The 24,526-nt window shown below is 40.6% G+C and overlaps 1 protein-coding gene across 3 annotated transcripts in view; it reads left to right on the top strand.

Annotated features, from left to right (window-relative positions):
* The window catches only part of evla (Enah/Vasp-like a), a 47,404-nt gene that overhangs the window by 10,929 nt on the left and 11,949 nt on the right, over nt 1-24,526 (top strand). For all 3 annotated transcript variants that reach the window (XM_034222118.1, XM_034222119.1, XM_034222117.1), the window contains exons 2-3: nt 22,210-22,378; nt 24,008-24,188. In XM_034222118.1, the coding sequence (XP_034078009.1) occupies nt 22,210-22,378; nt 24,008-24,188 (350 nt within the window). The remainder of the gene's footprint in view (nt 1-22,209; nt 22,379-24,007; nt 24,189-24,526) is intronic.

Below are 24,526 nucleotides of genomic sequence, written 5' to 3'. Positions count from 1 at the left end.
GTCTGGACTAAATTGGTAGGCCGACCAACCAAAGAGCCATGGTGCTAGCATGTCTAAAAATAAACTTGAGTGTCCAGCTTTCTTTTTTAATTCATCTGGACACAGTCCCTCTAGCCAACGATAAGGCTGATGACTTGGTAAATGTCTCTTCTGTATGTCAATTTGTGATCGAGTGTTAGAGCTCGTTAATTACTCAGTGGCTGTTAATGGACCTTCAACACACATTCATCTTCCAGTTGGTGTGTGTTGAGCATGTTGGTGTGTACTCACCCGCTGCATGTGTCCTCTGAGGCAAAGGACACCCCGATCAATAGGAGCCGGCCTCAGTATGGACCGCTGGGTGTAAATACAGGCTGGACTTAATACCGTGTGTCTATGGCAACAGCAGGCAAGGGGGGGCGGTGGGTACCAGCAGTTAACCCCAACAACACCCCCCCCTCCCCAAAAAACACCCACTCACTAGCATTAGTATGTGGGGAATGGGGGGTAGAAGCTGGTTGAGACGGAAATTAGGTAATCTCCCCTGGGTTAACAATAGCACACGCACACACACACACACACTCACACACACACACACACACACACACACACACACACACACACACACACACACACACACACACACACACACACACACACACACACACACACACACACACACACACACACACACACACACACACACACACATACTCTCATCTGTCAGACAACAGGCTGGTCAATGACTTCATCTCTGCCAGTCTGTCCGTCAGTCATCTCTTTGTTGCTGGAGAGATCCTAATAGCAAACGCAGCAATACAATAATTCAGATCTTAGGGACATTTATTAATCTTTTTTCAAATGGATGTTTTTGTTCATTGTGCCGCTGCCACTGCTGTTTGTAGTTCATCTGGAATCAGGCTCTCTGCAGGAGGATTAAACTGCTTTTAAGGAGTGATGTTTTTGAGGTGATGGAGCAGCACAATAGGGACTCATAAACGTGTCGTAGACGGATTGTTGCGGTTGCTGTTGTTGTTTTCCTGTTTACCAAAATGGACATACAACGGGTCCAAGTGCTTCGTTTCTGCCTCCCTCAGAGTGTCAGTGACTCAGGGTTGTTTTACAGCCACATCGCTGCCAGGTTTGTACAAACGCTTGTGTGTCAGTGTGTATGGATGTGGTCATTTCCACTTCCAGTATATGTCAGCGATGACTGATGGAAGATAAATGTCAAAGAAAGTCAACTGAGAGAAACAAGGAGAGAAAATGTGGAGAACTTTAATTAATAATATGTGAACCTGTTCGATATTTTGGTTAATGAGGTTCAATCGCTGTGGGCACAGAAAGTGTGTTGTTGTTCCAGCAGTATGGATATTTCCCTGTATTTTAATCAAAGCCAAAATACTAATCTGTCAAATTAATCCGGCTGCAACAAACTGTCGTTTGGACGCAGAATTGAGGTTGTTTTGGATTAGTTATTGTGTGCGTGGATAACTATATTTGGCACAAAAGTGCGAAAAAGCAACTCTTTGCATAAGAGTTAAGTGTTGAAAGTTGTGACTCTGATCTGTTTTGATGATCCTCTTTGTGTTGTTTCTTCCTCCCGCCTGGTTGCATCCTTTCAGTGAAAGCCAGAGTGATGCAACCCTCTGTGTGAACACCGAGCAGCTTCTTTCTTCTAAACACTCGGCAGCCTCTCATAGAGCATCTATGAATAGCAGGGCTCTGTAAGCGCTCCATACATGTTTAATTCACACGAGTATTGAAGACATCATGGCTTCTGGCTAAAGTGGCAGTCTTTCGGGCCAGTGCACTCCTCTTCCTCTCTGTGTTCTGCTAGCAGGAGGGATGATATGGAGAGGAGATGGAGAGAGGGGAGGGAGGTTTGGTGGCTGCTGCTGTCCCAAATGAGAAAGAGAGGATCAAAGAGCCCTGTTGGCTGTCTTGTTATCACAAGGGAGAGGAAGAAGGGGATTTAAAAATAAAGGACAATGGGGTTTTATGTACACTATGTGCAGCTGCTGCTTCAAACTGACCTTACTATGTGGGACACCAGCACATTAAACCTGAGAGGAGCAGCTTCATCATTCTAACCATATATACATTTCACTTTTTAGTTTTATTTCACAGTCATTCAAATCATTGATAATTGGAATACATGTATTCAGCACCGAGGACTTTAATGTGCTGAACAGTATATCAATAGACTGTCAATGTGGATAGGGAAAATAAAAGAAATATCTCAGGAAGACAAATTGACAGATAGATGCCATATGAAGACATTTTGGAGAAGCAATAATGTGTATCATGAGATTATTGAATTTGTCTATCATCAGATATTTTGGCATTGTGTTTATTTAAAAACACTGTATTACTGCCGCCAAGGGTTTGATTTGTTTGTCAACTGAATTATAGAAAAAAGTACTAGCTCAATATCCATGGTAATTTAATTAAATAGAATATGTACTATAACAACACATGTAGTGTTATACATATCCCCTAATCCGGAGTGAACAGAAGCTGCGATAATACAAATACAATATGGAGAAACCAAATGACAATATGAAGTGATTGTTCACGAAATGAAGTATTCTGTGTTAGTATTCAGCGTAGTGAAAGCTCACCATTCTTTCAGGTATTGTCCAGTACACCTGTAATCATGTATTTCCTTTGATTGTAAAACATGTAAATCACAAAGACAAAGACATACAGAATATCGGTCAAAATGCAAATGCTCCGCCATTCCGTTGTGTGCGAATAAAAAGTAGCAGCGTGGCAAACTGATACATCATGATGAGATTGAGCTTTTTACACACAAGTGGGACATTTAGCTAAGAACATAAGCACATTAATGCCGCTGCATTAATACCATTAAGATGGCAGTTCTGATGGCTCTCTCTCTCTCTCTCTCTCTCTCTCTCTCTCGCTCCTCATTTGGGCTTACTTGTAGGCTTTCTGCAGTATTACACAGTACTTTGTGTATCATCGAGGCAGGGGTTACACAAACATACTACGGCTTAGTACAGTTCTCACAATCTGGACCACATGATGGATCAGGGATGTTGGCGCTCGGGTGACTTTGCATAGATACAGCCTGTTGGTGAAACTGTGATGCATTAGTGGAAGAGATATATTTATGCCTTTTTAAAGTTTAGTTTTTAAGTATTTTATCCTCACTTTTGTAGTCCTTAGTATAAAGTAGTAAACATGGAATTAGGCTCTGAGTGTAGTTCAGTTTACAATACAATGATTTTGTTTTTTAAGGATGACTTTAATGTTGAGTTTTTGCATTTTCTCTAAAATATTTAAAACAAAACTCACAAAAAAATATATAAAATTGTTCAGTTTCTTGCAGATAATAGGAATGACAATCCTTCCATACCTCATTAGCCAGTAAGCTTAACTTAGATTGCATCCCTCACAATGACTATGCTCACACACTGATGATTAACAGGTTTAATTTTAACCAGATGATGGCGCTGAAGAAAACGTTAAGGATTACCAAAGTTATAATGTTAATGTCTGAAATATATGTATGTATATATGTATGTATGTATATTCCATACTATAATTGTGTTACATCCCTTGCTGCAACTTTACTGCTCTTCTTGAGATATGACATCTTTCAAGTTTCTCGCTGTTTCCTCAAAACAAGATAACCTAGCTCAGTTTACTTACAAATGACACTGTTTCTCAGCAGTGAGGTTGGCATGTTCTGTTTTTAGAGCCCCCGGGCTTTCTTCCCTCCGTGCTCCTGTGAACAGTACTTTCCCCATGGAGCAGATTAGAGGTCTTGCACGAGAGTTAAGTCTGCGTTAATTTAGATTTAAGACTGCAGTGAGGTAATGATCATCCTGCCAGGCTCTGTCTCTAATCCAGGCAGACTGAAAGACCTCTTCTCTCTGTCAGTTGGACCCCAGCACACATCCAGACACACACAGGCATCCATACTGTAAATGTATATACCCCCACAGTCTACACTATACACAGGGGGTGGCTTTGCCCTCCCCCAAAATACCCGGTGAACCCCAGAGGCTTTAATCCTTACGGTGATGGAATAATAACAACTAACCAAATCTTCTATACACAGTAATTCATCTTTCCTGTGTGTGTGGGGGGCTTGTATTGCTTTCTCTATGAGGACCAAATTAAACGTTTAACCTTTCTAGTGAGGACATGTGTGCATTGTGTAACAACTTGGTCTGGTAGAATAACATTATTTTCCATATAGCATAATACAAATATTTAAACATACTTCACATTGAAAATAGAAGGCTCGAAAAAGCACCTAAAAAATGCATAAAAGCTATTTGTTTATTATTATATAAATGGTATGTTTAGCTTCAAATAAACAGAATATCTGATCTGAATATAAGATCTGTGCACTATTAAGTTTACAGTTTACTGTGAATCACCTTCAGTTGAGGGCATAGTGGACTCCCCTCTTTTGTTGCAGTGAACAAAGTTATTATTATAATCTTCTCTTGTATGATTGCAACAAAGAAAATAACTACATTCTTTTTAAGGGTTGGACTTGGTTTTTAGAATAGGGTTAGAACTAGGATCAGGTTAGGTATATGTATTTATTTGTGATTGTTGGGGTAGAGGATATGTTATGTCAATGAGGTATAATAAGATAACATGTGTGCGGGACGTTTCTTTTACCCTAAGCTGGCCCTTCACCAAAAATATCCTCGCTTTTATTTTGGGTGTACGCACAGTATGGGTACCATAATATACTGTGTGTGGGTGTATAATTATGTATTTCTCTTCCTGTTTGAGAAAGATTGGCAAGAAATCATAGAGTCCTCAGTCTTAACAACATAACAGCTATGAATGTCATATCTGTTTGTGCTTTACATTTCACAATATTCTGTCTGTAGTACATCCCGCTTATGGCCAGGTCAAACACAAACACACACAAACTCAGCCTCCCAGCTGAGCCCCTGTAGCATCCTGGAGCTAACAGAGCTAACGGAGCTAGCAGAGGGACAGAAAGCTAGAAGCAGCAGTCACCGCAGAGACCTGTCACTCAAAGTGACCACGCCCTAATTTATGCAAACACTTTAACCCCTAGTTTCCACCGGGTCCGTCTGCGTCGTGTAACGGCTGCGCCGCGGTTTTGGTCCGACCTCCTCCGGCGTCATACCCTACCGGGCGCGTTTCAGAAGCGGAGCGTCTTGCCTGCCGGCTCGCAGTTTCAGTTGATTTGAGCATATTTCCTGGACAGACTACTTTGTACAGACAAAGTTAATAATAATTGTAATATCCCAGTTATAAACGACATGAATCAAAGATGTGTTGCTGTATTTTAGTGGTAAAATCATCATAATTATTCTATATATATATAATTTACACAGTGCCTGTAAACCGGAGGAGAACGCTGGCATTTCTCCTCCTACTTGAACGACTACGGAGGGATAGGGTCTGCAAAATGAGTTTGTGTATATATATATATATATATATATATACGTTCCACTTCCTGCCTGCCCGACATTACCTTACGGCTGCGTCGCGTCGAAAAATAGACTTCAATCCTATTTTGAGCGGAGCCCAGCGGCGAGACGCTTCTGGGACGCTTCTGAGCCGTAACGCGCCGCGTCTGGTGTAATAGCACCCATTGACTAGAGTGGCCGCGATCCTGGCGGACGCCGCGGCACAGCCGCAACGCGCCGCAGACGGACCCGGTGGAAACTAGGGGTAAGACGGGTAAGACCTAATATAACTAAAGAGGGTGTGTTGTAAAAAAAATGCACTCCCCAATCCATTGTCATGAAGGTGGAATCTAACTATATCCAGAATAATTTGTATTGCATCCAGGGGTAGAAACATGTTTATGTCTGCTGTAAAGTTGGGCATTTTAACATGGGGGTCTATGGAATTGCTCCTTTCTGCAGCCATCCCCTATCGACGGGCCAGTAGATGAACTGCAGTTTGTGGCACTTCCTTATGGGCTTTCCCGGCTCTGCCCCAGAGTTTGCCGCTTGGTTGAGACACACCGTACCTATGGAGGCCATTATTTACTTACCAAACCTCAGATTGAGTTATAAACCCTCCCTGACACTGACAGCATGTCTCTATTATCTACAGCAGTGGTTCCCAAACGGTGTGCCACGGCACACTGGTGTGCCGTGAGGCAAGTCCGGGTGTGCCGTGGGATTTTGTGACAACCATACGTTATTATTGCAATCAATCAATCAATCAATCAATCAATCAATGTTTATTTATATAGCCCAATATCACAAATGTTACATTTGTCTCAGTGGACTTTACAGTTTGTACAAAATATCAGTATGACAATACGACACCCTCTGTCCTTAGACCCTCACATCGTACAAGGAAAAACTTCCGGAGAAAACCCACAGTTTAAAGGGAAAAATGGGAGAAACCTCAGGGAGCGCAACAGAGGAGGGATCCCTCTCCCAGGACGGACAGACGTGCAATAGATGCCGTGTGTAAATTTGCAACATAGGTAGTCCAAATGTTTGGAAATGCATGTGTGTATAATAGGAAGATGAATCCACAAGGATATCCATCCAGGACCTATGATCCAGGACCACAGCCACGACTCAAGATCCAGGGCTCGCGATCCAGGACAGAGGAGCGCAGGATCATCCATGACTCCGGATCCCGGCGTATATAGACACCAAAAAGAAAGACATTTGGGGAAGCTGGGTTAATCGGAACATGAGAGTACACAGGTATAGACAGAGAGAAGGAAGAAGTAAGATGTCCCCCGACAAACTAAGCCTATATCAGCAAAACTAGGGGCTGGATCTAATCAGCCCTAACTATAAGCTTTATCAAAAAGGAAGGTCTTAAGCGCACTCTTAAAAACGGATAGGGTGTCTGCCGCCCGAACACAAACTGGAAGCTGATTCCACAAATGTGGAGCTTGATAAGAAAAGGCTCTGGCTCCCATTGTACTTTTAGAGACTCTAGGAACAACCAACAACCCTGCATTCTTGGAACGCAATGCCCTAGTAGGACAGTAGGGTATAATGAGTTCTTTAAGGTAAGATGGCGCCTGCCCATTAAGGGCTTTGTAGGCGAGAAGAAGAATTTTAAATTATATCCTGTGTTCTATAGGGAGCCAGTGTAAGGCAGCCAGAACAGGAGTAATGTGGTCCCTTTTCCTAACTCTGGTTAGTACACGAGCCGCAGCATTTTGAATCAGCTGAAGCGACTTGACTGACTTCTTGGTACACCCTGATAATAAAGAGTTACAATAATCCAGCCTTGAAGTAACAAATGCATGGACTAGTTTCTCTGCATCGTTTTGAGGCAAGATATGCCTGATTTTTGCAATGTTACGTAGATGGAAGTAGGCGGTCCTTGAAATTCATTTTATGTGGGCGTTAAAGGATAAATCCTGATCAAATATAACACCAAGATTCCTTACAGTCTCACTGGAGGCCAAATGAATGCCATCCATAGTTAGTATATCCTTAGATAATTTGTTTCGTAGATTCTTCGGGCCGAGTACAATAACTTCAGTTTTGGTCGTGTTTAACATCAAAAAGTTTAAGGTCATCCACGTTTTTAAGTCCTTAAGGCAGTCTTGAATTTTATTTAGATGATTAATTTCATCAGGCTTGATTGATAAATATAGTTGAGTATCATCTGCATAACAATGAAAGTTTACAGAATGATTCCTTATAATATTGCCTAACGGAAGCATATATAATGTGAACAAAATAGGTCCGAGCACTGAGCCCTGTGGCACTCCATGGCTAACTTTGGTTTGCGTGGAAGATTCATCGTTGACACGTACAAACTGAGAGCGTTCAGATAGATAGGACCTAAACCAGCCTAAAGCAGTTCCCTGTATGCCAACTAAGTGCTCTAGTCTTTGCAATAAGATATCATGGTCGATAGTATCAAATGCAGCACTGAGATCGAGCAAAACAAGAATAGAGACACGTCCCTTGTCAGAGGCTATTAGAATGTCATTTGTGACTTTAACCAGAGCTGTCTCTGTGCTATGATGTGTTCTAAAGCCAGACTGAAAAGCTTCAAATAAATCATTGTTTTTTAAGTAATCACACAACTGTTTTGCGACCGCTTTCTCAAGAATTTTTGAGAGGAACGGAAGATTGGAAATAGGTCTATAATTGGCTAAAACCTCTGGATCGAGGTTGTGCTTTTTAAGAAGCGGTTTTATCACTGCTACTTTGAATGATTGTGGAACATAGCCTGATAATAAAGACATATTCATAATATTTAATAAATAAGTGCTAATTAATGGAAAAACTTCCTTCAACAGCTTAGTTGAAATTGGGTCTAACATGCACGTTGATGGTTTAGAAGAGAGAATCATTGAATTTAATTGTTCAAGGTTTATGGCTGAAAAGCATTCTAGTTTACTATCTAGTGTAATATTAGAACTTACGTTTCCGGGAGCTGTTGATAACACTATACTGATCAAAGGCAAGAGGTCATTAATTTTGTTTCTAAGAGTAACAATTTTATCGTTAAAAAAGCACATCAAATCATTACTACTGAGTGCTATGGGAATAGAAGGCTCAATATACAACTACACAGAAATAATTATTTTTCAATTTACTATATCAGTACTTTGTAGGTTTATATGTACGTAATCTGCGCGACTTGCGCGTCCACATCTCCACGTACAGTGCTGCATAAACATGGCTGAGTCAGCGATAACTTTCGAGGGGTGGAGGTATGCCCATTATTTTGAGTTCGTCCGAAGAATAGACAGGAATGTGACGGTGAGGTGCAAACTGTGTCCAGGCCAGAAGCTGTTATCCACTGCTGGAAACACCACGTCAAACCTCAACAAGCACCTGCAAAGAACACATGCTTTTTTGTTTATATCACGGAGTCTGTTCTTCTTCTCTGTCTTCCGGTTGTTGCCTGTTTTGAATGACAAATACACACTACTGCTGGTAAGGAAAGTTATTGCCACTCACGCATGAGCAGTTCGTACGTGCTCGGCGAGTAAAGTAACGAGTTACTTTATGTAGATAGTAACGAAGTAGTGTAATATATTGTTTTTTTTTAGTAACGACCCCATCTCTGGAGTTGGCGTTCTCTACTCTGATTTACATGAAAAACAACAGGAGGTCACGGCTCTCTGTTGAACAGGACTTGCGAGTGGCCCTCTCCTCAGTGCCACCAAGGATTACAAAATTCTGCGCGCCCGGACAGGAACATGTATCGCACTAATTTGTTAGTCGGCAAAATATTTACAATAGCACATGTTTCAATGCTGATTGCTGAAATGTTACATTTATCATTTGTACCATGGACAATGCAGCTTCCTTGCATTGACAGTTCTCTGTGCTGAATTTCTGCTGAGTTTCCTTTGCCTCATTTTTAATTGTGTGACCTGTCTGGTTTAAATGAGTGTGTTGCTGCTTTGATGAAGCCAAATTTGATAAAGTTTCAAATTAATTTCTGAAATATTTCGTTAATAAATATTTCATGAGTAATATAGTTGTCTTTGTCACATTTTATTTGGCATTAATAAATAATTATGCACATTTACAGATATTTTACATGATATGAGTGATAACACGTGTTATAAGGGCTATTTTTGCACAATAGGTGTGCCTTGAGATTTTTACTTGTCCTTTGGTGTGCCTTGGGCACAAAATGTTTGGGAACCACTGATCTACAGGACCAACCAGGGATGCATACTCGTGTGTAATTATCACTGCTGCTGCACAGGAAGCCTCTCTGGGTGCTTTCCTCTCTCTCAGCTGGCTTTTATTATACAGGAGGTTATGATGTTTTTTTTAAGTGTGTTAATTAGCATGATATTAATTGATTCATTAGATATGTGACGTTGTTACCAGCTGTGCAGATTGACTGCTGCACCTCTAAGATGCATACATAATCAAGGTTATCTGCACTCAAAGAAATGATATGTTAGATTTACTTAATCTAGTTATGTCAACCGGTTGCACGTAACAAGGCTAAGTAAATAGGAAACAGACTAGTAAACTAATATTTACTTCTTGCATTTAAGTAAATCTTACCAAAGCATCTTAATTAAATGCTACATCATACAGTTATGTTGTATTTGCTTAACACAGTTATGTTGAATTTACTTAAATTGTTGTTTTTACTTAACACAATGATGTTGTATTTACTTAAAGTTTGCACTGATTTACCTAACACAGTTAGGTTGTAATTACTTAACACAAATTAGTTCCATTTATGTTGTAGGATTGTGTTATTTGCACTTAACATAATTTAATCCAAATTGCTCTATCAATATAAGTAATTCAAATGACTAAAACTCAGTAATTTGTATTCCCCTCACTTTATTTAAAATGTTCATTTTAGACAAAGTGCAGTAGTGTACACTTATAACATTGCATTTAGCTAACAACCATTTGAATTGCCACAACAATTCAACAACAAAAAAACACTTAACTCCAACAGCCAACAGTGGTAGGGGCAAATATTAGAATTTTAAAGCGCGTTGCGTAAAAAATCCACAGCTGCTGAATTTGACAGTGATGAGAAACAGAGTGATCTCAAAAAGTTAACATGTGGGCTGAAAAGCTACAACAATGACTTATTATATGAACATTTTATAAAATGCAACTTTACTATGAAGTATGGTATTTTTGTGTTACAGTACATCTTTGCCTCTTTTATACACATGAACATATGCCTTGAACTTTCAAAAGCAGAAACACAATTGTGTATGTCTCTCTGTGTGTGTTTTGTGGTGTGTGTGTGTGTGTGGTGTGTGTGTGTGTGTATGTGTGTGTGTGTGTGTGTGTGTGGTGTGTGTGTGTGTGTGTGGTGTGTGTGTGTGAGAGTGTGTGAGAGAGAGAGAGAGAGAGAGAGAGAGAGAGAGAGAGAGAGAGAGAGAGAGCAGAGAGAGAGAGAGAGAGAGCAGAAGAGAGAAGAGAGAGAGAGAGAGAGAGAGAATGTACCGAGATGGAAATTAACTGTCACAGTATTTTGTCCTTGGGATTACTCTTGTAATCTGTTTTTCAGAACCTGCACCTTGGTTGACAGTCTGTTGCCATCCAACCCCATCAATACTTTTTGAATGAATTCAAGTGTATGTTTCAGTTCCTTGAGGTACCTCAGATTGAGGCTGTAAATCAGTCCAAGCAGTACTGCCCATCCATTTGCCAAGTATTTCAGCTCTCGCAGCACTCCAACACCCTCGATGATGACGCAAACATCCGCAAGTGCTTCCCCGGGCTCTGCTCCTTCGTGTTTCACGAGATAGAGTCCCAATACCATTGGCTCCATTTGTGTTGTTGCAAGTTCAACATCCTAAAGTGGGATTAGAACATAGTATACATGATTATCAGTATGAGAACTAGCCCTGACACACATCATTTTATAATATGAAACAAATGAGCAAATCCTTTTATTGGATCCATTGTAAATAAATACATGTAGTTGTAAATGTACATGAACAATATTTTGCTTTTAATTTAAAGAGGACATATTGTGCAAATGTTCAGGTTCAAATTAGTATGTAGTGTCTCTACTTTAAAGAGTCCTCTCCTGCTGATGTTCAGGTGTATATCAGTATGTAGTGTCTCTACTTTAAAGAGTCCTCTCCTGCTGATGTTCAGGTGTATATCAGTATGTAGTGTCTCTACTTTAAAGAGTCCTCTCCTGCTGATGTTCAGGTGTATATCAGTATGTAGTGTCTCTACTTTAAAGAGTCCTCTCCTGCTGATGTTCAGGTGTATATCAGTATGTAGTGTCTCTACTTTAAAGAGTCCTCTCCTGCTGATGTTCAGGTGTATATCAGTATGTAGTGTCTCTACTTTAAAGAGTCCTCTCCTGCTGATGTTCAGGTGTATATCAGTGTGTAGTGTCTCTACTTTAAAGAGTTCTGTCCTGCTGATGTTCAGGTGTATATCAGTATGTAGTGTCTCTACTTTAAAGAGTCCTCTCCTGCTGATGTTCAGGTGTATATCAGTGTGTAGTGTCTCTACTTTAAAGAGTTCTCTCCTGCTGATGTTCAGGTGTGTATGTTCAGGTGTATATATGTATATATATATGTATATATACATATATACACACATATATACATATATATATCTCTGTGTTTGGCTATGTTTCAACTTACCAAATATTCCTTTATGAAGCTCTCGGAACTTTCATTCATGTAGACGCACAGCGTCGTGTTTCAACTGTGGGATCCTGAGGGACAAACACATTTTCAAAATCGTCACACAAGAATACTGATTATGCTTGTGTGCTGATTTTTGGCAAGTCAAAGAAAGGGGGTCAGAGAGGTTAAAATATATGTATATGACGGACAACAAGAGAGAGATAAAGAGAATATGGTGTTGCAGTGCCCAAACTACACAATTGTATACAACTACATACCTTGTCCATGGCTGCCATGATCAGGCCCAAATTGCGTCCTGTTGTTCCCCCCTTCTTTTTGAAAACCTTCATCAGCTGAGACGAATGGCATCCAGTTGAGACATGAATGTAGGCAGCAGCGGAACGGTGGTGATGCGAGTGAATTCTGCGTTTACCTGCAACACATTGTGATACAGGTTAAAATGTTTTGTTTAAAGCTGTTGCATCTATAATAATATCCATCAAGTATGATAGCAGAAAGGACAGGAGTTCATCTACTGGTGTAAACCAGGGTTACCAACTCTCACGCATCTGGCGTGTGACACACGCTTTCACTCTCAGTCTCACGCTCTCACGCTGCCCAAACTATTCTCACGCCAAAAACAAGATGAACCGGCGATCGTTTTTGGTTGGTTATTTACAATGTTGAGTTGACAGCTGCTCAAGCTGTCGATCCACTCCCTCCCCGCCCCCACCACTCTTAACAACGTTAACAGACAGCAGAGCAGTGGGAGCCGACCCGTATTGCGCAGATCTAAGATCCAGTAGAAATGATAAAAAAGTAAAAGTCTGCTGCTTATTGTTCTACTAGGCCAAAATAGAGTCAAAGAGTATATGAGAGTGAGAGTGCGTTAATTAATATATTTGACAGTTTGGAGTAAGTCTGTAGATTTGTTTGTGTGTGTGTGTTTCATGTAGGCTATAGGCCTCTCACGATAATTAATTTTGTTGGATACATTTTCCCGGAAATTATTGCGATAAACGATAATATTGTCGGCACCGTTGTATGACCATTTTAGACCACTGACATAATGATAATATATAATAATAATTCAAGTACATCCTTTCAAACTGCTAGTCACATCCTCATGTAAATGGCAATTTATCGAGGTCAGAAAAGTTATCGAGTTATTTTTTATTTATCGTACGATAATTGAATTAATTGCTTATCGCGACAGGCTTATGCACACAATAAAACAGTGGAAACAAACATGTGTTTGACTTTCATTACTGAATGAAACGTTGTGCCATTTATAGTCTGTGTCCAATATTGTGTATTTGTATATTGTATATATATCCTATATATGCTAAGGTCCCGCTACTGACACGATAGCAGTGCGCATATGCGTAATTAAACCCATGATATCAAAATCTCACTCCAGCCAGGTACCCAAAGTTGGCAACCCTGTGTAAACCAGATACTTCATAAAGGAAATGGCGGTCAATATTAACAACATAGGAGCTAAAACGCTTAATAATAATAACCTTCATTACGTGTTAGAGAAAGAACATAAGAAAGTTTGACAAAGATGAGGCTGTTAAACGGGCAGCGGATCCGCTGTGTATATAGAAAGAGAGAGAGAGAGAGAGAGAGAGAGAGAGAGAGAGAGAGAGAGAGAGAGAATAGAGAGACTATATAGATAGAGAGATATAGAGAGGAGGCGAGAGAGTAGAGAGAGATAGAGAGAGATAGATAGAGGATAGAGAGAGAGATATGAAGAGGAGTCGAGATAGAGGAGAGAGAGATAGAGAAGAGGGATTCTGAGCTCGATGCACCGTGCAAGCGATCAGCTGATAGCGGAGCATAGAGAGAGAAGAGAGCTGCAGTCCGCGGGGCTCGGCCTCGCCTCCTGTCTATGGGGGTTATTCCCTATCTTTATTCAAGAGCGTGGTATTTAAATTTAAGAGCTACTTTATGTATTTATTTCCCTCAAACCCTGTCCTCGCACTCAAATAGTGCCTGCTTGCACTTAGATGTGCTCTGCTTGTGCTCAAACTGTACGCTTGCACTCAGATATATTGCTGCTTACAGATTTTTTCTGCTCTCAGATTTATTCTGTGCGCGCTCGAAACTTTTGTGCAACAATCCTGTCAAAATCCCTCAACCAATAGGAGGCTAGGTGTCCTTGCGGGTGCGTTCGCTTTACTTATTACAGCGTCCCGTAAGGGCGGTTACTCTTTGGTTTATAAACTCCCGCCCTCCACGGCTTTATAACATAGCATGTACTTCACTTGTTTGATTTACAACTTTTTTTTTTGGGGGGGGGAAGCACAGTTAGTATATATATATACCAGCACCTTACATAATAGCTACGTTCAGTGGCGTACTGGGACTAAAAATCAGCCCGGGAATCTCGACCGGCCCTCGTTATTGCTAGTAAATTGTCAACGGGGGAAGGGGGGATTGCTAGTGAATTTTCCGACCGGCCCACTTCTTCCTCCAGACTGTTGTTCTGCTCCAGCACTGTTATGCTACGGCTTGGTTCGGCCCGACGCGAAGCGGAGTGTCGACAACTCCATATTGTATAGATATTCGTATATCACGGCCTGAAGTGAGCTATTGCATTTATAAAACGGTTACCACGTGTGGCTGACAATGTGAAAGAAAAATACACACTCCAATTTAAATAGTTTTTATTATTAAATAATGATGTTCAAAATAAAATAGTCCCTCCGTTGCCTTCTGCACAGAACATAGTGCGAGGTGGTTGCTATGCAACAACAATAACAGCTAGAGAACATATTAGACGTCGTTTAGGTGCTTTTTTTTTTGGAGATAGGCACTTCTCAATCCACTCCTCCATAGTAAGGCCACCCGGAGGTCGAAGTTAACCTTAAAGGAAAGTAAAACTATACTTACCTTCAAAACCTCTCTTAAAGAGCACCTTCGGGGGAGAGCATTGCAAAACTGGCCCCGGTAATGGTACAAATCTCAACCTGTCGTACAATGGACAGCTTCCCCCCCCATCTATGTATATACTCGCATTTTAGACTCTGTTACTAACTGTATATCTGTAGACTTGGTATGTCTTAAATGTCCAGTTAGGATGTATTAGAACGAAATCTAAAATGCAAATTGTAAATAAGCAATCTGTATGTAAAAAAACACCTGTATGTAAATTGTAAATAAGCCATCTGTATGTCTTATATGTCTTAAATGATATGATGAATTGGAAATGGGGGACCCTGATGTAAACAAGACGAAAGTCTTTCTCTGGTCTGCATCCCCTTAACAATTGTATGTTTTGAGCTGTACTGTACTGTACCCAATATACAAGCTGTTAATAAACTTTTCAATCAATCAATCAATCAATCAATCTCACAGTCACAGGATCCAAATGACGCATGTCCCCGGTCTTACAGCGCATGTGCTGAGAAAGTAAGCACTTTGGGACAATCAGTGCGTTTTAAATAACTTTACCATTTAAATACAACACAACATGGTAATGTAATCCCAAAACTTTGAACTTTTACATAAATGCAATTGAAGTCTCTTGATTTAATTGTAAAAAGTGCATTTACTTAGTAGTTTCAATATAAAAAAAAGCAATTAATGCAAACAACATCCATATTTCATTTCTTAGAGTGTGTCTTTTCTTAGACATCTGATGTGACTGTTGAGAGGTTAATTAGGATGTCTGTTTGTGTCTATCATCTATCAGGTCCGCCTTTTTAGACATGAAAGGCATAGAACTGGTGCTGGTTACATGGTGTATGCCAGGACTTTCTGGTTCCCCTTATTTTAAACATGGTCTGTTTAGGTGGTGCCCTTAAAGGCAAATAATTTTAAGCAAAAAGTTCGGTTCTGGTGTATTGTTGATTGTGAGGGTTTTTAAATGTGTCTTTTCTTAAGAGCTTCTATTTTTTGGGGATTGTGAATTAAACAGTGTGGCCTTGGACTGGCCTCTAGGTGGGTGTTCATTGTATAATGTAGCAGATGTGTCAGGAAATTGGACATTCTCCAACTCAATCAAAAAGTACTTAAGGAAATCTAACAACAACAACAACAACTATTTGCTGCTGTTGTAGTAACAGGTGCAAGTAGGAAGTTCATTCAAAGGTTATATATTTATCAAAATGATCACTTAGCAGTGCATAATTTGCGAGGCATCCTGGCTTGCGGTTTACATTTTCAGGCCCTAAAGTCCACAGTTTGAGACGAATCAGTGCAGTCAGGGTTTCCCCATTTTCTCTCATTCCTCTTCTGTCACAGTGATAAATTGCCCAAAAAAATACTATTAAAAAGAATACCGAAATGTCAATCAGTAATTGACTAGATCAGTAATTTATCTTTGGTAAAGTAGTTGACTAGGTTTGAGTGGAGCAGCCTCATGTCATGACCACACAAGAGCTAAGCTACGCTAACTGCGCCCTCATACTCGCGACAAGCATTGTCATTACAAATCCACCTATTTTTTTATCACTGGTTAAACACTTACAAACATTTTGGTGACAGCTAACTTTTCTACATCTTAGATAACCTTTGATGGGGCCTTTACATTTCACTTTTTATCTCGAAAACTAGTCTTAACTGCTGTGATGTACGGGTCGTGCGGGGCCGTGTCAGTGACTCATGGTCTGTTCCGGTCTGTTCCGATGCCTTCCTCTGCGAACCAGCAGGATGAAACAATTAGCTTAGCAACAAAAGCTAATTGCGACGATAACAGAATCTCTGCCCTCGGGTGCTGCACAGAGAGAAGGCCACAAACCGCCTGACACATTCTCAGTATGCCAAGGAAACACTTCCCCAGCTTAAATACATCCATTGATCTCATAATGAAGCTGACAGAAACATGAAACTACTGTTTCACTCCAACCATCCTGTGAACAGGTTGAGGCATCATCACTTCTCTCAGCGCTGAGACATCTGCTAATGGACTGAATACACACAGCCCTGACACAGTGTGTGTGTGTGTGTGTGTGTGTGTGTGTGTGTGTGTGTGTGTGTGTGTGTGTGTGTGTGTGTGTGTGTGTGTGTGTGTGTACTTGTGGGGACCTAAATCTGTTTACATAGTCACGTGCGGGGACTCGCCTCCCTTTTGGGGACAAAATGGAGGTCCCCGTGAGGGGAATCATTAATTTTACGGGAAAGACTTGGTTAGGATTAGGGTTAGGTTAAGGGTTAGGGTTAGGCATGTGTTGGTTATGGTTAAGGTTAGGATAAGTCTCCAGGAAATGCATGTAAGTCAATGTAATGTCCCCTGAAGTGATGTATACATGGTATGTGTGTGTGTGCGTGCGTGCGTGTGTGTGTGTGTGTGTGTGTGGAGAAGGGAGGGGCAGGGGGGGCACATATGTCTAACCATGTGTGCAGGGAAGTGCTTTGCTTGATTCAAAAGCCTGGGAATGTGGCCTCCTTTTCACCATTGGCCTATGAGGCTTATTTGACATGCCTCAGTGTGGCAGAATCCTTCATATCCTCTCTGCTCTGTCTTCTTCTCTGACGTCTTTTCATCTCCCTTTCTCTCTCTCTATACTCCTGGCCCTTTTTTCTTCTCTCAACCCTCTCAGGCTGCCTTTTTGAGATAAATAATATTCAGCCTCCCTCCGCTGAGAAATCTGCTTAGTCCAGCAAAAACAAGGTGAAATGCTCAGATGTGAGCTGTTAGCCAAATCAAGTCGAGCTAACATTTGAGAACCAGACTTCAAGTGCATGCGTTTTCTTTTCACCAATACAGATATATTGTCACTTTATTTGCTATCACTTAATAGCAAAAAAACAACTATTCTCCCAGTAGCCAGTTACATACAGTATTTATCTTTCTTATTCATGAGCTGGTCGTGGGGAAGTGCTTATGCATTTTTAAAGATGAAGTCTATAGAACGCACAAGAGGGAAAATACCATCAGGCTCCAACCCTTAGAGCAATGGAGCGTCCTGAAGAGAGAAACTGCCAGGAGGATCAGCTGCAGTTCATGGAGACTCATTGAAACTGCTTTGTGCTGATACAACAAAAATGTTTATATTAACAAAGGTTCCATGAATACTTACGTAATGAGGTCACATGTAGTGATGATCACACAGAGAAATATGAGCTGACTCTGCAATTTGCCTCAACTCTCTGGAGCATTTTGGCATCTTTTAGCTCATTTTTTAGGCTTTATAGTTCAGGCTGCAACTTCATAATGTTATTGAAGGTAGCTTTTCATTTAGGTGAGTGCTTTGGTTGTTAGTGGAATGGAGCCATTGTTAATGTTATTTCTTACACCTGTGCTTTTCCTTCTGTGACAATTCAGTATCTGTGAAAAGGGTCTAATGCAGGCTTAAAACATCATTAAGTTCATCTCTGAAAAGGGTGTCTTTTTTCTGATTGAAATATTCTAAAATAACGTTATCTTGTTCTTTAGTTTGACCTTCAGTTCTTCAGTGAGTTCCTGCTCTGGACATCGGTTTGATTCATCACATTATTTGAATGTCACTGATTGTGATTTTCCGCAATAGCTGACCTTTGTCAGATGACATATCGCCTGATATCCCTTCATCACAAACACATAGTCACTCTGTTTTCTTTGCCTCATATTTGTACTCAGTCACCCCTTTTTTTAACTGAAAAACGTCACGTATCAAGTGGGCCTCTGGATTTGTTTCTTTTTTTTTCTGTAGAAGCAGCTGTGATGTTTAGCAGCTATCATGTGCCCTATTGTGCGTTGTCTCCTCTTTGTCATGTGACCGACAGAGAGCCCTCAGTAACTCTGTCCAACACAGAGGCATTGAGCACACTGTCAGTTCCTCATCCCATGATGTGTTGATTGAGCAACGTACTGAATGTAAAGGAGGAGTAGAGTGGACGCCCGCTTTATTTCGGACTGCTTGAAGAGAAGTGAAACCGTCGGCTTGGAGCTGGAGGCCCTCCATCCCTCTAGCCCAAACTACTCCAGAAATAGGGCCTGTTTTTGTAAGAAGATCTATCCCAGTGATGCAGCCACCTCCTCCTCCCTCCCTGACTCCTCCCAGTGAGCCTCGGCCGGGTCTCCGAAGTGGAGAGAAGTGTCAGTTATGTGATTAGAGAGTGTGTTAAACTTATTTTGAGATGTAGGAAACATGATGTCTTTAGTTAACCTCCATGGTTTTACATTCATACTGAATTAAATGTTGAGGCCTTGAACTTCTCAGATTGATATATCCTGCAGCCTAGCTTATCAATGATGGAATGTATTATTATTTTCCACAGGAAATGAGTTTGGTTTTCTTAATCTTGATAAATGAGCAGCATTATGACATTTGCATGTTTGGCTAAGGATGAATCGTAGGGCTGACAAACTGGATTTTAGATTGTATCCAGAGTGAATTGTGGAGAATGTTGTGCCATATGTTAGGAACTTTTCATTCACATCTGCTTATGTAAGAGACAAATGTGTTTCCTGTTTGATTTTGAAGTTCCTGTTTGTCCCATTGATGGAGGATATTTATTGTGTTAAACAGTCTACAAAATGTCTCCGCACTCAAATCATTGTCATGAATAAATGGTGTTGTGATAGCTCTGATATGATATTGCTGCCGGTTAACTCAACAACAGTTGTGCAGTGGGGAATGACGGAGAGTTGACAGAGGGGAGGGCGGTTATAATGTGGGAGTTGTTGCTGAAATCCATCTGTCAAGTGAGCATTAAAGGCTTCTCCCAGAGGGATGACAAGTTGTTGCTGTGCAGTTTATTCTAAGCCTCTTTGAAACATTGTTTCATGGGTATAAACAACTCTGTCATTTGTCAAGCAGGTTATTTCCCTCTGAGATTCTTATGATTCAAGATTTTTAGATAAAAGAATAAAATGGATGTTGATAACGAGAATTTTAAGAGCAGGAAACGTCTCTTACATTTGAAATCCTTACTTGTGCTGCACATTTTTGGGTAATTAAAACCAAGAAGCACAAATAAAATCCAGGACTATGTATCAGGAATGCAGGGTTTGGGTGAAGCCAATAAAGGGGAGCTATTTGAGGGTGTTTGGACGACCCCGAGGGAACCGGAGAGCAGATGAGGACAGGGAAAGTGAGAGGAAGCCGTCGACTCTAACCATGTGTTAGAGCCGGCCCGGGGTGGGGGGGGGGGGGGTGTCTCCAAGGTGTCACAGTGTCCTCTTCTAGTTTCGTTATTTTACTATATCTGCCATTTTTATTGTTAATGTAATCATACTACATTGATTATGGTATAGCATTACAGTCATAGTGTTATCTCCTTCACTTTTCTCTCTATAGTCAGGTAATACAACGAATCATCATACTTTTGTTTGTTGTCACCACTTCTGCCTTTTTTCACTATACAGTGTTGTGCTGCTTGAACCTCTAACAGGGTCGCTTCATCATTCCGAAGTCTCATGTATTATCGTTCGGTAAAAGTACATGTTATAGTGGTTTCAAGTGAAATCTTGTGCACTCCATACGTCTGCCATATGTTGCTGCTGCAGTGAGTAAATGTACATTTCATTTTATCATGTCATCTCATATGATGAACTATTGCAGAGAGTAAGGCTCTCTTGACAGTCCGTGAGCACATCAACATGGCACTTTGATTTGCTTTTCTTGGCTCGCACACGTTCAGACTGCTAATGTGAGTCTGATTGCCGGAGAGACGGCCCCTAAGGTGTTGGAAGTGAAAATGAGAGCAGCGTTTAGTCACTTCACAACCTCCGTTCTGCCGGTCAGCATCACTGCTGACTGCTGTTATCTTTTCACCTTCAGAGACACATGGTGCTAAGGTCATAATGTTACACACACAACACCAACAATTGTTTTATTATAAACTAAAGCTGCATCTCTTGAAAGTTATAATTGGGGTGATTCCAAAAATATCAATGGCCACCTTTTTTAGTGAATGAATACCCTTTCAGCTCTGCGGTTGTGAACGTGATTATTTCATTTATCCTTGTAGCTGTGTGTAATGTGTGACTTTTCATTTGCTTTTTACCAAATGAGTCTCCAGCTAGCAACCTGCTTGCTGATCAAACACTTTTTTTTTTGCTGACAGACTGTATTATTACTCGTAACATCACACACACTCGTCGGCAGTGACGCCTCTAAGCATTTCTTAATGTGCTGTAATGCTGCCACCGCCACAGTAAAGGCCAGGAGGGAAAGGGGAATTTTCCTGGGTTAAGTTTTAGGTTGAGGTCTTGTTTATAGATTTTATAAATGGCAACCCACCCTGGACTCAGCACACACACACGCTGTCAGATATGCACAGTGGCAGTGTGTATTCCTGATGTGGTGACTGCAGAGAGGTGTGGCTCCCCAGTGACCCGCAGCTAACCACATGATTATACAGTAACTCTGTTTCATTGGTTTCATTTGACATCACTTTGACACTATTCTGGTCAACAGTAACTGTATGAGAGGCGCAGTGGAGTATCTCTGTAATCTAATACTCTCTAATATGACTACTGGGAACAAAAGTCCTCCCCACTATCCAGTTCTTCTCTGTAGGCCTATCAATATTACCACTTTCTGACTCAGAAATAATTGCAATGAATATATAATAGCACGATAACGCAAGTACACTGTTTTCAAAGACCAATGCACTTTTAATACTTAAGAATATTACAAGTTAAATGTGGAAATATACAGAAAAATAAAACATAAACATAACAAAAACAATGATTACCAGACTCTCTTGCTCTGTTAACAAATATATACAACACTTGCACAATGCCCAAATGTTTTAACAATAAATATTGAGGTCAGCAATTATGAGGGATATATTGTTTGTTAAGTCAATAACATAACCATTTAAATGATTTAAATGATATGTAAAATAATTTAATTTAATCATGATCTAAGTTTCTGTCTGTAAACATTAGTTGCTCAGAACTTAGCTTCTCATAAACGCCTCTCTCATTTTGTTTTTTTATCTATTTAACCAAAAATGATTCAAACTACAGTATGAACACCTTTGGGATTTTGACTGCTTTTTTAAAACAAATGGATTGTATTGTTGTTGAATGCTAAGAAAATGATACCTTTTGTAATAATGACATGCTGCTTCAAATATCCCACACAAGACTCACAACAACATGTTTCAGCTTTTTATAAAGGAGACTTACAAAAGAACATTTAGTAACTGGATCTCTACACCCTCTCTCTTCAGTCAATAGTTACAATATTTAACTGGCCTCTCCTCCTGTCCTCTCTCCACAGTGAACAGAGTATCTGCCAGGCGCGGGCCTCAGTGATGGTCTACGACGATGCCAGTAAGAAGTGGGTGCCCATCAAGCCCGGGCAGCAGGGCTTCAGCCGCATCAACATCTACCACAACACTGCCAACAACACCTTCAGGGTGGTGGGCGTCAAACTGCAGGACCAGCAGGTGAGAGGACAATAATCAGTATCACACTCCTTCTGATGCCATGACTTTAGAGCTACATAAATATGGGTTCAATTACATTCATTAATTTGGTTAATGTACAGCGTCCGTATTTGTTTTTTTTACAGGCATTCAAATATATTCAATCAATCAATCAATGTTTATTTATATAGCCAAATATCACAAATGTTACATTTATCTCAGTGGTCTTCACAGTGTGTACAGAATATCAGTATGACAATACGACACCCTCTGTCCTTAGACCCTCACATCGTACAAGGAAAAACTTCCGAAGAAAACCCACAGTTTAAAGGGAAAAATGGGAGAAACCTCAGGGAGAGCAACAGAGGAGGGATCCCTCTCCCAGGACGGACAGACGTGCAATAGATGCCGTGTGTAAATTGAAAAGATAATACATTTGCAACATAGGTAGACCAAATGTTTGGAAATGCATGTGTGTATAATAGGAAGATGAATCCACAAGGATATCCATCCAGGACCTATGATCCAGGACCACAGCCACGACTCAAGATCCAGGGCTCGCGATGCAGGACACCACAGGATCATCCATGTCTCTGGATCCCGGCGTATATAGACACCAAAAAGAAAGAAATTTGGGGAAGCTGGGTTAATCGGAACATGAGAGTACACAGGTATAGACAGAGAGAAGGAAGAAGTAAGATGTCCCCCGACAAACTAAGCCTATATCAGCAAAACTAGGGGCTGAATCTAATCAGCCCTAATTATAAGCTTTATCAAAAAGGAAGGTCTTAAGCGCACTCTTAAAACGGATAGGGTGTCTGCCGCCCCAACACAAACTGGAAGCTGATTCCACAAATGTGGAGCTTGATAAGAAAAGGCTCTGGCTCCCATTGTACTTTTAGAGACTCTAGGAACAACCAACAACCCTGCATTCTTGGAACGCAATGCCCTAGTAGGACAGTAGGGTATAATGAGTTCTTTAAGGTAAGATGGCGCCTGCCCATTAAGGGCTTTGTAGGCGAGAAGAAGAATTGTTTTGCCCATCTATTGAAGCTTTTAGTACAAATCTTCCCCATTTGTTAATACTACATGGTGGTTGGGTACATGTTATCAAAATAACTTGTATTAGACAATTGCAGTAGCAAAAACAGTTGAGTCTTCACAGATACAATGTGTTTTGAGGTTGCATTACAATTGAGATTTTTTAAAGGAATTTGTCCGTGCAGACATTTTATGATGAATTGGATCTAATCTGTTATCCTGATGCTCATTGTATGTGATGACACATAATACAAATTTAACTAAGCTGCAAAATTGATCCAAATGACTGTTTTGAACTGCCTTTAGGAATATGTTACTCTGAATGTATCACCATACATTCGGAGACATGTGAGGATGCATTTGAGTTACATTTCGAGGTACCTTAGAAGTTAGGAAATCGTAAAGTGTAGTGTACCAGTGGCCAAATATCTGGTAAAATGTTGGGGAGAAACTAATAAGAATCTTGAAACCCCAACTGCTGAATAACGATGAGTTAAATACTTAATCACGGGTTGTCAACAGCCTTTCTTCCTCTATCGGTGACCAGCCAGCTGCACGTTATTAAATAATATTTGAACTCACAGGTTAATTTCTCTTCCCCTGTTAAAGGTGGTCATCAACTACTCCATAGTGAAGGGTCTGAAATACAATCAGGCCACCCCGACCTTCCATCAGTGGCGTGACGCCCGCCAGGTTTATGGGCTGAACTTCGCCAGTAAGGAGGAGGCCACCACCTTCTCCAACGCCATGCTGTTCGCTCTCAACGTCCTCAGCTCACCGGACTGTGGAGGTAAGGATTCATCTTTTCTGTATTTTAATGCACTCTTTTCACCGCGTTTAATCCATCCCCTTATGCAGTCACCTTGTTATATTAAAGTGCACATAAGTATTTCACTTCTTGGCAGGCAGTGAGTGGTTTTCCTGTGACATTTTAAAGTAAAATGGCTCGTCTCAGTACATCAGAATTTTTGTTTTTGAATGTCAAACTGTTGATGGAAAATGCTGATGGAACTTTCTGGCTCAAATTACAACCGACTGTCTTTAAATCTATTTTTGCTCTCAAGAGAATGTCAGGTAACCACAATTAAATAATCCAAATAGTTAGGACTGTTTTTCCATTTGTTTTGA

The sequence above is a fragment of the Gymnodraco acuticeps genome, unplaced genomic scaffold (assembly GCF_902827175.1).
Source record: "Gymnodraco acuticeps unplaced genomic scaffold, fGymAcu1.1, whole genome shotgun sequence".
Lineage (NCBI taxonomy): Eukaryota > Metazoa > Chordata > Actinopteri > Perciformes > Bathydraconidae > Gymnodraco > Gymnodraco acuticeps.
This window is presented reverse-complemented; position numbering and strand designations above follow the sequence as displayed.